The sequence below is a fragment of the Rhea pennata genome, chromosome 17 (assembly GCF_028389875.1).
Source record: "Rhea pennata isolate bPtePen1 chromosome 17, bPtePen1.pri, whole genome shotgun sequence".
In the NCBI taxonomy this organism is placed as follows: domain Eukaryota; kingdom Metazoa; phylum Chordata; class Aves; order Rheiformes; family Rheidae; genus Rhea; species Rhea pennata.
In genome coordinates, this window is record NC_084679.1 from 1,790,163 (window position 1) to 1,803,593 (window position 13,431).

The 13,431-nt window shown below is 55.7% G+C and overlaps 2 protein-coding genes across 2 annotated transcripts; one reads left to right on the plus strand and one right to left on the minus strand.

Moving 5' to 3' along the window:
- Positions 1–52: 52 nt before the first annotated feature.
- TCHP (trichoplein keratin filament binding) lies at positions 53–7,008 on the minus strand (the record flags this gene model as incomplete). The annotated part of the gene is made up of 12 exons (XM_062590340.1): positions 53–272; positions 966–1,109; positions 1,491–1,676; positions 1,937–2,018; positions 2,153–2,325; positions 2,605–2,671; positions 3,081–3,193; positions 3,734–3,907; positions 4,776–4,844; positions 5,566–5,622; positions 5,789–5,993; positions 6,845–7,008. Coding segments are annotated over 12 exons (1,467 nt in total), but the record flags the coding sequence as incomplete, so codon positions are not given.
- Positions 7,009–8,771: 1,763 nt separating this feature from the next.
- On the plus strand, positions 8,772–13,214 carry GLTP (glycolipid transfer protein). The gene is made up of 5 exons (XM_062590236.1): positions 8,772–8,951; positions 10,731–10,792; positions 11,184–11,317; positions 12,063–12,213; positions 12,822–13,214. The coding sequence occupies exons 1-5, from the start codon at positions 8,849–8,851 to the stop codon at positions 13,002–13,004; spliced, it is 633 nt and encodes a 210-aa protein (XP_062446220.1). The 5' UTR covers positions 8,772–8,848; the 3' UTR covers positions 13,005–13,214.
- The last annotated feature ends 217 nt before the right edge of the window (positions 13,215–13,431 follow it).

The window sequence follows — 13,431 nt, forward strand, 5'->3', positions numbered from 1 at the left end:
TTGAAGCAGTTCAGAGTGGAGTCTTAAAGGCATGCTCACACCTCTCAATTCATTGGAGCCAAAGGAAATTTGATCTTTATTTTCAAATATCTTATTTATACACCACTTAGTCTTAGAGTCATTGTACACTATTCCAAAACCATCATTATATAAGGAGTTTCTTCATTCTTCAAAATTTTCTTTTTGCAGTATCCAAATTCATTTAGTGCTCATTCCTCAAGTATAAAGGACAGGAATCTTCAGGTCCATGCTGCTTTTGGATGACTGTAGAGCTAGTGGGGGTCAAAACAAAGAAAATCATACTTTAGGGGCTCTAGAATTAATCTTCTGCACATGAGCTATTAAGGATGCAGAGAAAGTACTTGCAGTGCAGCAAGTCTTTCAGGAAAAATCCACCAGTAGCTTTTAAGAGTTGATAATTTAAGGCAATACAGTCCCCTTCCACACTTCTCTGATTCTTGTCACTACTATCTATCTAATACATTGCTAAGAAGCAAGCTACTCTGTACAGTAGCTTATTGTTTAGAATGAAAAAGGTGATCGCCTTGGCATGAGATTTTTAATCAGGGTAATTCAAATACAGCTTAGTTTTTGGAACTAGACAATGTGATAGAAGAGGGAAAAATACTGAAAAGCTCTGAAATGCTTTGTAGCAACTGTTCTATTGCAGCTGCTAATTAGAATGTCATTTAAGGCAGTAGCAAAAAGTCTGCCTCAAAAAAGAAAGTTATGACTTCATCAGTATCGGCAAAAGAGAAAAGCATTTCATGAGAGCGCTACAGAGTTCTGCTAAAAATAGCTTCAAGGGAAAGAATGGGTCTAGCATTTTCCTATGGCACTATAGAGCAACTAAGATACAGATTAGAAATAATAAAACTTCTACTTACAGAGGATTGTCACACTTTATGATATGTTTAAGTGTTATGATGATCTGTGAGTATAGAATTCCCCATAATGCTATTTACCCTGTTGCGATATCCTTGCTCAGCCATGCGCTTGGCCTCTTGCTGCACTAACTCCTCACAGTGCTGCTTTATTAATCTCTCTTCTTCTTCTTCCTCTCTCTGGTGCTGCTGCTCTTCTTGTTCTTGTAAGTGGCGTTCTGTCAGCTACGGATAGCAAAGATGTGGGCTATTAAAATTTGATCACAGACTACTCTAGGAAGTTGCACTTGCATTTCAAAGCAGCACGCTGTAGCAATATGTTTCTAATACAACCAGGTTTAATGTGCGTACTGAATATTGTCTGCCTGTCTTTAGCTAACATGTTAAGGGACAAATCCAAAGTGCATTTGTAAACTTCAGCAGAACTGGCTAGAGAGTCTCTTTGTCCACTTAGATTCTGAAACTTCCTTAGCTGACCTCTCAGATGCCAAGCCATTCTCTACTACAGTACTTTTCCATGTATTTTCCAAAAACAATAGTTAAGTAAGTGTATTGCAACAGCACCTCACATATATTTGGGGCACATATCTGAAAACTGAACCGTACCTGCGCTTCCAGCTCCTGTTTACGAGCTGTCTTTAATTCCGCTTCTTGCTCTCTCTCTCGCCTAGTCAGTTCTTTGGCCTCCTCAAGTTCTTTAATCAGTTGCTCTCGATACTTTACAGACTCTTCTTGAGCCCGTCTGTTTAACTCCATCTTTTCTTGGATCTGGCGCTGTCTGCCTGCAAGGACCTTTTTGGAGTGACGGAGTTAAGGGAGAAGACATCAGTCAAGAAAGGGATCAAACTCAGAAGCAAAACTGAAGAAATCTCAGTGTAGGCGGTTAAAACAGTTCTCAGAAAATATATTAAGACAAATAGAAAACTCTGTCCTTGGTACTGAACTAATTGCCAGGGCTTTGTAATCCTCAGGACTCTTGCTTTAAGCAAGTAATGCAGCTGGAACGATGGCTTCATAGAAAGAAGAGACATGTCATTAAAAAAGGGCATCACCTCACTCATCAGACGATCTCTGGCCTTCTTTTCTCTTTCCCATTCTTCTTCCCTCTTTTCCCATACTTTTTTAGCTTCTTCTCTAAAGGAGAGATAAAGAATTATCTTTAATGTTTAACTTACAGTTCCCCAAAAATGTATTCTCCATGGTCATAGACGAGCTGTCCTCTATCTTGGAGGAGCTCTTAATTTTTTTTTAACTGTGCATAGATGCACCTAAAAATAATCTGCAGCTCTGCTTCTCTCTCCTTTTCTAATTGGAGTTGTTCCTCAATGACACGTTTCATCCAGGCAACATCTGCAACAGCCCGTTCTCGTCTTGCAGACTGGAGACGCTGATCCTCATCTTCTTTCTCAAGGAGGGCTGATAAAATTTGCCTGTCTGTTTCCTAAAGGAAAGTCAAAAGATTAACAGCAATCCAACAGGCTTAGAGTGTATGCAAGGCTTCTCTGTGTAAAAATTATCATTGACAGTGTCAAGGGCATGCTCAAGGAAACACTCAGCCTGCCAGCTTCTCTGATCTTTGTGCTCCTGCCCTGTTCACAAGCCAGAAGTGGCTTGCTGACTAATTATTTGTAGGCATAGGAGGCAGGCTCATGAAACCCAGGAAAGAAGTTTCTTCAGTGCACAGTATCTGTAACATAAATGAAGGGGTATTTCCTCTTACCAGCTCCTCTTGTATCTGCTGGGCTCGTCTTTTTAATTGAGCGTTACACTGATGCCTCAAAAAGCGACTGAAGAAAAAAAAAGAAAAAAGAAAACCTGCAAACAGATTCTGAAGCCCTAGATTATTATATACCAATATTCAGTACTATAGGCAATAGAGGTGGAGATGCTAGCAGTCCCTGCTACTTCTAATATAAGCAGAAATAGAGTAATTGCACCAATATAATTTGCTCATTTACTGTTCTGGGTGCTTCCATCAAAAAACTTGTCTAACATGCTCTAGGTGACCCTGCTGAGCAGGGAGGTTGGACTAAATGATCTCCAGAGGTCCCTTCCAACCTTACCGATTCTATGATTCTATGACCTAAAACCCATCACTGCTATTTGCAGTATCTCCTCATGCAGCAAGTGCTATTAGGGACACAGGCATAGATTCTATCCAAGCCCTACTGAAATGAGTTACATGCTATACCACACCCAAGCTCTATCTTCTTCCGGTGCTCTTCCATTTGTTTCCTTTCTTCTTCTAAGTTCTCCAGCTCCCACTTCTGCTTTATTAAATTCTCTTGTTCTTTCTTCAGTTTTGTTGCCTAATATTTTAAAAAGGGGAAAAACACAACAACTAAGAAATAGCACTTTAAAGAGCTAAGATATCTCAGAGAGATCCTTTGTACCAGTGTTTGTACCGTGTTTTACCAGCAGCAGCAGTAGTGGTTCCAAGAACTCGACTCCTTTGCAAGCAGTCAAAACCCTCATCGCAGTAAATATCTTACATAAAATTAATTCCTGTCTCACTGACATATAGCACAAGAGACACAGTGAGCAGCTCCAGCTGAGCAAAGCCTTCAGCATGAAGGTATCACAATTAGAAGTTTCTACGAATCTTTCTCGTCTGATGCAACACAAAATGGTGATCATGTTTCAAGAGGAGCAAATAAAGGGTACTAGATTTCAATGGATATGGCAATGTCAAGGCAAAAGTGCACATCACTGATAGAAATTTATCACAGCTTGCTTTGTTCCTGATGCAATCTAACAGAAACCTAGGAGGAGGGAGTCAGGTCAATGTTGCTGTATTTGAAAGCAAAAGAACAAACTTCCTTCTCAAATCAGGAGAAACTAAAGGTTACCTCTGTCTCCTGTAATTTCAGTTCTTTTATTTGTTGAAGTAACGTCTCTGCTTGCTTCTTCTCTTCCAGTCGACGCTTTTCTTCCTCTTGTCTCATTCTTTCCAGTGCTTCCCTCCGCGCAATTTCATATTCATTCTCATATCGTTTTTTCTCTTCTCGTTCAGTTGCTTCTTGCTTATCAAGCCAAAAGAAAGCATAGCATTTAAGTTTAGTCTAACACAAAGAAACAACCTCTGGCTCAGGAAATCCACAAATCACAAATTCCTGCAAGCTAAAACGTATTTGGAGAATGTGGAATAAAATATTATGAAAGAATATAAGGACAAAGCAAGACTAGATGATGACTACTGTCTGAAAGTGGACATTGAACTAGACAGATCTTTAGCAAGACCCCACACAGCTCTGATGCTAAGCACAGGTGATGTGGTCTTAGTCTAATGACAGTTTGTGTACAAATACACTCAGTTTCTTACAAAGACCTACATTATTATTTTCATTAGTTAACTGAAATGTTTCTTTAATTGAAGACCTTTATTATTCTTTCAAATCAAAATTATGGTAAATCATACGTATATATTCCAAACACCAAGTTCTTGAAGTTTGGCACTCAGTTCTGTGTGTTACAGGTAGCTGTCACAGATGAGCACTGAATGCCACGTGTAACCATGCAACATGTGTTCAGCAGACAGTATCACTGGATATTCTAGGAGACAAACAGTATGTTTATGTTAGCTAGAAATGATGACTCTTAATTAAACGCATTCTTCCTGTTAACAACTCCTGTTGTTCTGTGGAAACCAGAACTTCTCACTGTTATGGGAATCAGCCAGGCAACATAAGTCATTATTTGATAACTGATATAAAAACAATGAAGCAGCAGGCAAATCCTCCTATTCCTTCCACATCCTATTCATGTCCTTACAGGAAGGCAAGATGTCTGTGAACTGCCTTAACAGGCACATACTGCAAAACATGCTCAGAGATACCTGGATTCCTCTGAAGACCACTACTGACCGGCAAGCCCAGAGCCGTCCCAGCGTACCTGCTTTTTCTGCATTAGCTGATCACCCCAAGCGTTTATTACATGCTTCTTGTGCAGCTCTGACTCAATCTGCAGAAGACAACATACGCAGCATCACCATTACTGCCAGGGACTCTTTGCCAGCAAGATCTAGATGGGACACTTTGGAGACCCTCCTGGCGTGTCCTTAGCCCCAGAAGTCCCTGTGGGATCTCCCTGTGCAGCGGCATAGCTTGTCTGGCTGTCCTCAGTCTCCATCAGAGCGCGAGCTGAGGCCTGATGTTGCATGGCAGTTCTGGGAAACAGGACAGTGATACTGAACCAGAAATGCAGCAGCTGGAGCAGGTCAGTAGAAAAAACAGGCACTACAGACATCTCAGGTATAGTGTTAAAAAGCATCTAAAATATTTACACATTATTTTTATCTACCAAATATAGAAAAGATGGCTAGAGCTGTATCACTGCAAAACATCAGAAATCTTGCTGCAAAGCTTTTTTTGTTTGTTTGTTTTTGTTTTAACAAGGCAGGAATCTCTAAAATATTCCGTTACATAAGCCACAGGCACTGAAAATCTGTTCTCGGCATCAAAACAGATTTCTCACTGTTTTTGACGAATACCTGCTTTCAAGGGAGTTCTTACACAGTTAAGCTGTTTTACCTACTTCTTTGTCTTTTGCTTATTGAATATATGACAATTGCTACGCTGTGATTCAAACTGAACTACAATAGTAGATACGTGCTGCTGTTCAAATGTTAAACTCTGGTTTAATTAGCGTGAGGCGGCAGGGCATAGAAAGGACATAGCGTCACCTCCTGGAGTTCAGCATTGTTCCTCCTCCAGTGTTCATACAGCAGCTCCTCAGCAACCTGAAAACATGAGAGTCTCGTTAGGTTAGAGCACGCAGTAACTGCAGGCATTAAAACCTTCCGGCCCGGCCGGGCGCGGAGCGAGCCGAGCGTGGGGAAGCACCGCGCAAGGCGACGCTGGCAAGCCGCTGGCACCTCCGGCTGGAGCAAGGAGCGGTGCCCTCACCTGCCGCCGCCGCTGCTCCCGGGCCGCCCGCAGCTCCTCGCTCCGCTGCCGCATGCCGGCGGGGCCCGGCGCCCGGCCGCGCCGCAGCTCCCGCAGCTCGGCCGCCAGCGCCTCCCGCTCCTCGCCCAGCAGCCGCCGCAGCCGAGCGCGCCGCTGCTCCAGCCGCGCCGCCGCCGCCGCCGCCTCCCGCCGCGCCGCCTCCGCGCTGAGGCGCGCACGGCCGTCGGGGACCCCCGGTCGCCGGTGACCCCCGATTCCCGGGCCCTGCCCACCGGCTCCTCCCCGGTCTGCGGCCCCCGTCCCCACGGTGCTCCCCGGTCTCCGCTTCCCCCCGGGCCCCGCTCCCCCGGTGCCCCCGGTCTCCGGCCCCCGCTCCCTCAGTGCCCCCGGTCTCCGCTCCCCACCCCGGTCTCCGCCCCCCGCTCCCTCTGCTCTCCCCGGTCTCCGCTCACCGCCCCCCTAGGCCCCGCTCCCCCGGTTCCCCCCGGTCTCCGCTTCCCGGTCTCCGCCCCCCGCTCCCCCGGTGCCCCCCGCCCCCCGCTTCCCCCCGGGCCCCGCTCCTCCGGTGCCCCCCAGTCTCCGCCCCCCGCTCCCTCGGCTCCCCCCGGTCTCCGCTCATCGCCCCCCTAGGCCCCGCTCCCCCGGTTCCCCCCGGTCTCCGCTTCCCGGTCTCCGCCCCCCGCTCCCCCGGTGCCCCCCGCCCCCCGCTTCCCCCCGGGCCCCGCTCCTCCGGTGCCCCCCAGTCTCCGCCCCCCGCTCCCTCGGCTCCCCCCGGTCTCCGCTCATCGCCCCCCTAGGCCCCGCTCCCCCAGTTCCCCCCGGTCTCCGCTTCCCGGTCTCCGCCCCCCGCTCCCCCGGTGCCCCCCGCCCCCCGCTTCCCCCCGGGCCCCGCTCCTCCGGTGCCCCCCAGTCTCCGCCCCCCGCTCCCTCGGCTCCCCCCGGTCTCCGGCCCCCGCTCCTCAGTCCTCCCCGACCCCTGTTTCCCGATCTCCGCCCCCAGCTCCCGGGCCCTGCTCCCCCCCGGTCCCCGGCCCCCGCCCCGGTCCCCGCCGGTACCTCAGCGGGAGGCCGCGCGGCGAGCTCCACTGGGCCTGCTTGGCGCTGCAGAGCCCGGCGTGGGCGAAGTAGCGGCTGGCCCGCTCCCACTGCAGGCGGCTGCGCGCCGCCTGCTCGCGCTGCCGCGCCCGCTGCCCCTCCAGGGCCCGGCCCGCCGGCGGCAGCGCCATGCCGGGGCCGCGCGCCGCCGCCACGGCAACGCTTCCGGCGCCGCTACGGGCGCCGCCGAGGGACAAGCGCGGCCGCCGCGCGGAGCGCCGCTCCGCGGGCCGCCCGGCACCCTGCGGCCCGGCCTGCGGGAGCGGCCACGCAGAATGAGGGAATCCAGCCCAAAACCGGCCCGGTCCCTGCCAGCGGGCGCCGGCAGACGCGGCCCGGCCCGGCAGCTCGTCGCACGCGAGTTCTGTGGCGTTTCCGAGCACCTCTGAGCCGTGTCGGCGCTCCGACCCCGAGAAAAAGTGATTTAAAGGAGCGTTTGAGATGCCGGAGGCGCTTGCTGCTATCTTGGGCATTTATTGTGCCTTAAAACCTTACACCGCCTTAAAGCTTCCAGCAGTTTAAGTATTTATTGTGCTGTAAATATTTCATGCAGGTTAAAGGTTTATGTTTCCGTCAGGCTCAGAACTGGCACCAGCTCAGTGCCACCTGCAGAACTTCATTCCATCTTCTGAGACACAAAAGAGTCATTAAGGAAAAAAAATGATAAAATTTATTATTAACTGGAAATGTTTGAATCGCAGGTTAGGGAGAAACAGGGGAGTTTGGGCTGCAGCCCGTGGAGCACGTGTCACCTCTCGAGCCCCGGGACTCTGCCCTTGGTGGCGTTACTGTGCCAAACCCTCCGCGCACTCCTCCTAGCTTTTTTTCTTTTTTTCCTCATAACGTCTCTTAAGACAAATGAACAAAGACCAGTATGCTCCCACGACTTCAAGAAGGGTGCCATAAGAAATACCTGGGCTCCTGTCCTTGACGAATGCCCTCCCCAAATCTAATTTTACCAGATTTTGGTTTTCTGCATTTCTAACCGTCCGTCCTCTCTCTCTACTTTCATTTCCCGATGTTCTTTTCTCGCTTCAACAGTGGAGAGGAAGTAACTGGGTGAACTCAGATCTCTCTGGGCAAGAATTTGATGTGATTTTTCCATCCTGAACTTTTGGGAGAGATACTTAATCACATGGGCGTTAGGGTTTAGGTTTGTTTGTTTATTTGGCGTATGCCAGATCTCGCAGAGACACTGAGCTACGTGCTAATCGAACCATCTGGCCTATATAAAAAATTTATGTTCGCTAAATAATTAAAAACAACTAGATGAGAAGGCTTCATTAAGGCCAGGAAAGGAACGTCTGGTGTGGGGCCAACAGAGGATAAATAAAGATGAGCAACCGGCTCTGCCAACGCACGTTGCCAGGGCGATATCCTGATTTCCACGCGCCGGCGGGGCGGCGCGCGCCTTCCTGCAGGCCGGAGGGGGCTGGCAGGGGCCCGGGCCGTGCGATCCGAGCGGGGCCAGGCGGGAGGAGAACCCAGGCCGGGCCGAGAGGGGCGCGGGGGGCCCGAGGCCTGAGGGGCCCGTGGGGCCGTGGGGGCGCGGGGGGCCCGAGGCCTGTGGGACCCGTGGGGCCGTGGGGGCGCGGGGGGCCCGAGGCCTGTGGGGCCCGTGGGGCTGCGGGCACCCAGGGGGCCCGAGGGGCGCGGGTGGCCCGGTGCCGCACGCCCGCCCCCCGCGCCGCCTCACCGCTGTCTGTCGCGACAGGGCTCGTCGCGACGCCGCCTGGGGCGACGCCCGCCCCCCCGATGCCTGATTGGCCGGCGGCGGAGAGGGCCGCGCGCGGCGATTGGGCGGGGCGGGAGGGGCGGGGCTTCGGGCCGCGCCGGGGGTCTGGCGGCCGCGCCCCGCCGCGCCCCGCCCCGCGCGGCCGTGGCGCTGCCGGTTCGGTTCGCGCTCGGGTTCGGCTCGCGCTGCCGGTTCGCGTCCCGGTCGCGGTCGCGGTCGCGGTGCGGGCCATGGCGCTGCTGCTGGAGCACGAGTTCAAGCCGCTGCCGGCCGACAAGCAGATCGAGACGCTGCCCTTCCTGGAGGCCGTGGCGCACCTGCCGCCTTTCTTCGGTGAGCGGCCGGGCCGCGCTGCGGGCGGCGCGACGTGCCCGCGGGGGCGGGGGGCAGAGCGGCAGGGCCCGACCGAGCCGTCCCGGGCGGCGGGCGGCCCCGCCCGGGGGTCCCTGCGCCGGGGGCCCCCGTCCTGTCCCGGTGTTGGGTGTCCCCGTCCCGTCCCAGTACTGGGCCCCGACATGCTGGGTGCACCCCCCCCCCCGTCCTGTTGTGGTGCTGAGTCCCCCCCTGCTCCCATCCTGTCCCGGTGCTGGGCCGGAAGTGCTGGTTCTGCCGCCCCTCTCCTCGTCCTGCCTCAGTGCTGGGCCCCGAGGTGCTGGGTCTCCCCCCCTTCCTGTCCCGGTGCTGGGCCAGAGGTGCTGGGTCTCCCTCCCCTCACCCCCCTGTCCTGCATCAGTGCTGGGCCCCGAGGTACTGGGTCTCTCCCCGTCCCATCCTGTCCTGGTGCTGGTCCCAAAAGTGCTGGGTTCCCCCCCACTCCCCCGTTCCGGTGCTGCGCACCGAGGTGCTGGGTCCCCCTCTCCCTCATCCCATGCTGGTGCTGGGCCCCGACGTGCTGGGTGTCCCTGTCCTCTCCTGGTGCTGGGCCCCAAGGTGCTGAGTCCCCCCCCCCCATCCCATCCTGGTACTGGGCCCCAAGGTGCTGGGTCGTGTGTCCCCCCCCCATCCCATCCCGGTGCTGGGTCGTTCCCCACCCCCCATCCCATCCGGGTGCTGGGCCCTGAGGTGCTGGGTGTCCCGGTGCTGGGCCCCAAGGTGCTGGGTCACCCCCCCATCCCATCCCGGTGCTGGGTCACCCCCCCCCCCCCCACGTCCCATCCTGGTGCTGGGTGTCCCTGTCCCGTCCCGTCCTGGTGCTGGGCCCTGAGGTGCTGGGTGTCCCAGTGCTGGGTCACCCCCCCATCCCATCCCGGTGCTGGGTCACCCCCCCCCCCCCCACATCCCATCCTGGTGCTGGGTGTCCCTGTCCCGTCCCGGTGCTGAGCCCCGAGGTGCTGGCTGTCCCCGTCCCAGCACTGGCAGTGCCCCCGGCCATGCTCCGGGTGCCCCCGTCCCCGTCCCCCCCGTCCCGGGGCCGGGCCCGTCGAAGCAGGCCCCCGCGCGCCCGCGTTGCGTCACATCCCGGCTGCCCGGGGCCGGGCAGGCGGCAGCAGCCCGTCCAACCCGCCGAGCAGCAGCGCTGGGAACCGGCCCGGGAGCGGGGGCGGCGGGGCGCGCCGGCGGGTCGGGCTCGCCCCCTCGAGCCCCCGGCAGCCCTGCCGCCTTGGAGCGGGGTGACCGGCTCCGGCTCCTGCCCGGCTCCCCCCTCTCTCGCCCTGGGAAGAGGCGCTGGTGGAGGGGGGGGGTTTGCCGGTGCCGGCGCGTCCCGCTCGCCCCGCCGCGGCGCAGCCCTCCCCGCCGCGCTGCTGCAGCCTGGTGCTGCGCCCGACGCCCTCGCGCCGCAGCAGCCAGTGCCGGCGCGCTCCGGGAGCCGCTGGCCTCCCACAATGTCTGCTATTATGCTGGCGGCTTTGCAAAAGGCGCGAGCAGAATATAGCCGCTGCCTGGGCCGGGAGCTGAACCCGCTCTTTCAGCCCAAATCCCACGTCCCGGCTCCGCCGCGCCCTGGCATCCCCTCCCCAGCGCGGCTGCGCCCGGGGGCCGGGGCGAGCCCCGAGCGGCCCCTTCCAGCCTGGTGCGCCTCTTGGTGCCTTTCGCCGTTCGGGTGAAGCTCGCCGGCTTCGCGGAGCCCCTCGGGTGGCCCTGGTGAGCAGTTCTCCTCTCTCTCTGTTCCAGACTGCCTTGGGACGCCCATCGTGTACTCGCCAGTCAAAGCAGACCTAGCTGGAAATATCAAGGTATGGAAGGGCCCACGGGAGCTCTGGTTCCTCTAACGTGCGTTCTCCTGCGTCAGGAGTCCCTGGATGGGGTGGACTCCTCCGAGGCAGAGATGCTTTGGGAATGGAGAGGCAAGACCCAGAGGTGTTTCAAAGGGCTCCTTTCCGCGAGGGCTTCCAGGCTCCGCAGTGGCTGGTCCTGGGCCCGTACATGCCTTAGCTGGGTTTGCGAGCGAAACGGCCGGTTTGCCCCTGCGGTGCTCGCCGCAAGCGTCGCAGGACACAGCTGCCCGAGCTGCAGCCGTAAGCGGCTGTGAGAGCGCTAACCCCGCTGCTCTCCGGATGCCGTGTGCCTCCGCTCTTCTTCCCCGGAGACTCCAAACCTGACGGCTCCCTTCTGCGATCGTTTCAGAAAATTCGAGCAGTTTATGACTCCAACCCCACCAAGTTCAAAACTTTGCAGAACATCCTGGAAGCGGAGAGGGAGATGTACGGCTCGGCGTGGCCAAAGACGGGTGCAACGCTGGCACTGATGTGGTTGAAAAGGTGACTCACGGCGTCAGAAGCTGTGCTGGGCCCTGGGGTGTGTCTCGGTGCTCAAGGAGCGATTTGAATGCCAGCAAGTCTGTAACATTGCAGTTCCTTGGTTTTGGACTAGCTAAAGAAATGTTGGTGCGTGCCCTTTCTCTTGAGGCCTGTTTGCTCTGTGCGTAAAGGGTCTTTCTCATCCTTGGAGTCCAAACAGCCCAGGTCTGGTCGGTCCCTTCAGGCCGGGTTTGAGTGAGGCTGCAAGGGCACAGGCGTTTCGAGGGAGCAGCCTGACGCGCGGGCCGCGCCAGCAGAAACACGCCGAGCTCCTTGAGCGAGGCAGACCTTAGCTCTGCTCGTGCTGGAGTTCAGCAGTGTGTTTAAAGGTTTGGCCTTGCCTGACGTTCTCCTTTTGACCGTTCAGATGAACACGTATTTACATTCCACTAAATCCCGGCTGGCCTTGAGGCTTTGTGCCGCTTGCTTAAACCTCCTCCAAGCAGGGTGTTGCCTGAGCCACAGGTTTCTAGACGTGACCTGGACCACACAGGGCTTGTGAGTGTGTAGCAGGTGCAATAACTTGGGTGATGGCCTTGCTGAAGGTGGCATTGCAAACGCAGGAGACCTGTGCTTGTTCAAGTCAGCCAGGCACCCTGCAGGGCCCACCTTCACCAGGAACATGTGAACTTGCAGGTGTCTCAGAAGGGTCTCATCCAGTGGAGGTGGCCAGTTTCCATGCCTGACAGCTCTGCTTTCCACCCAGGGGCCTGAAGTTCATGCTAGTTTTGCTGCAGAGCATCTCCGATGGCGAGAGAGATGAGGAGCACCCGAACCTCATCAGAGTGAACGCCTTGAAAGCTTATGAGATCGCTCTGAAGAAATACCACGGCTGGATGTTGCAGAAGCTCTTCACCGTGAGTGTTTGCTTCCCTGCTGGGGCTGCCACGGAGCCTGGCCAAAGCAGTGCTGCTTTAAGGCCAGATGCTCGATGTTTGCTGCTCTGAGCAGTGATCTGCTTTAGGATAATTAAGGGCTTGGAACCACGCTTGAATGTGGAGACCCGTGATTTATTTTGGACAGTGCTGCCAGGGGAGCTTCGCTGCCCCTGCTTCGGCGGGGTTCCAGCAGACCGCCCCGGACGCTGTGGCTGTTCGGGGCACGTGGTCGGAGGCTGTTAGCGCTGGGGTTGGCCCGGGCGAGCCCCGCGGAGGCCCGGCTCTGCCTGGGAGACGCGGGGAAACGGGAGCTAAAGCAGGTCCGTTAGGAGGGAGCCTGTGCGCAGGCAGAGCCCTGCCCGCCGGTGGGGCGGCGGTGACAGCGTGCTGGGATGGGCGGTTTGGAGGGTGCTACGAGCAGAGGAAGCTGCTCTGCTAGTTCGCTGGACTGGAGGTTTCCTAACAAGCTGGGGGGGGGTTATTAGCTTTGTGGGAGCAGCGTTCCCACGGCGGGCGCTCTTCCCGTCTGCGGCCGACCCGGAGCGCTCCTGTAACGGCCTGGCGGTGTTTTTCCCCCTGTTCTGTAGGGCTCGGTCTATGCTCTTCCATACAAGTCGGATTTGCTTAAGGCTTTAGAGAAGGGTAAGGACGTAAAGGAGGAGGAGACCATAGAGAAGATCCATCAGTTTCTATCAAGGGTCGCCCCCATCCTGGATGCGATTTATGAGATGTATACAAAAATGAACGCGGAGCTGAACTACAAAGCCTAACGCCTGCACGGGACTTGTACAGCCGAGAGTGCGGTGCGGCGAGTACTGCCTACGTCTTAATCACTGTGACTACTAGGGCTGCTGCCAGTTGTCAGATGACCGATTCTGGTCTGGTTCTGCAACGGATAGCCCATCTTTTTTTTTTTTTTTTTTTAAAAAAAGATAATTTTCTATGGAGAATATGGCAATAAACCAATGATATCGCAAGAATTTCCCAAGCTTTTGTACGAAAGAGAAAAAGGAGCGTTTCCAGCCCTTACCACTGGGTGTACTTGTAGCGTGTTGTGGGAGGTGAAGTGTGGCTGGCAGCGGCGCAAGCGGATGCTCTTTAGCCTCTGCCTTGACCCTTACGGCCGGGCGAGCGCGGCCGGGGCAGAAGCGCCGGCGGCTTCCCCGCGCGAGCCCTCGCTCCCGCGGCGCCGCGTCC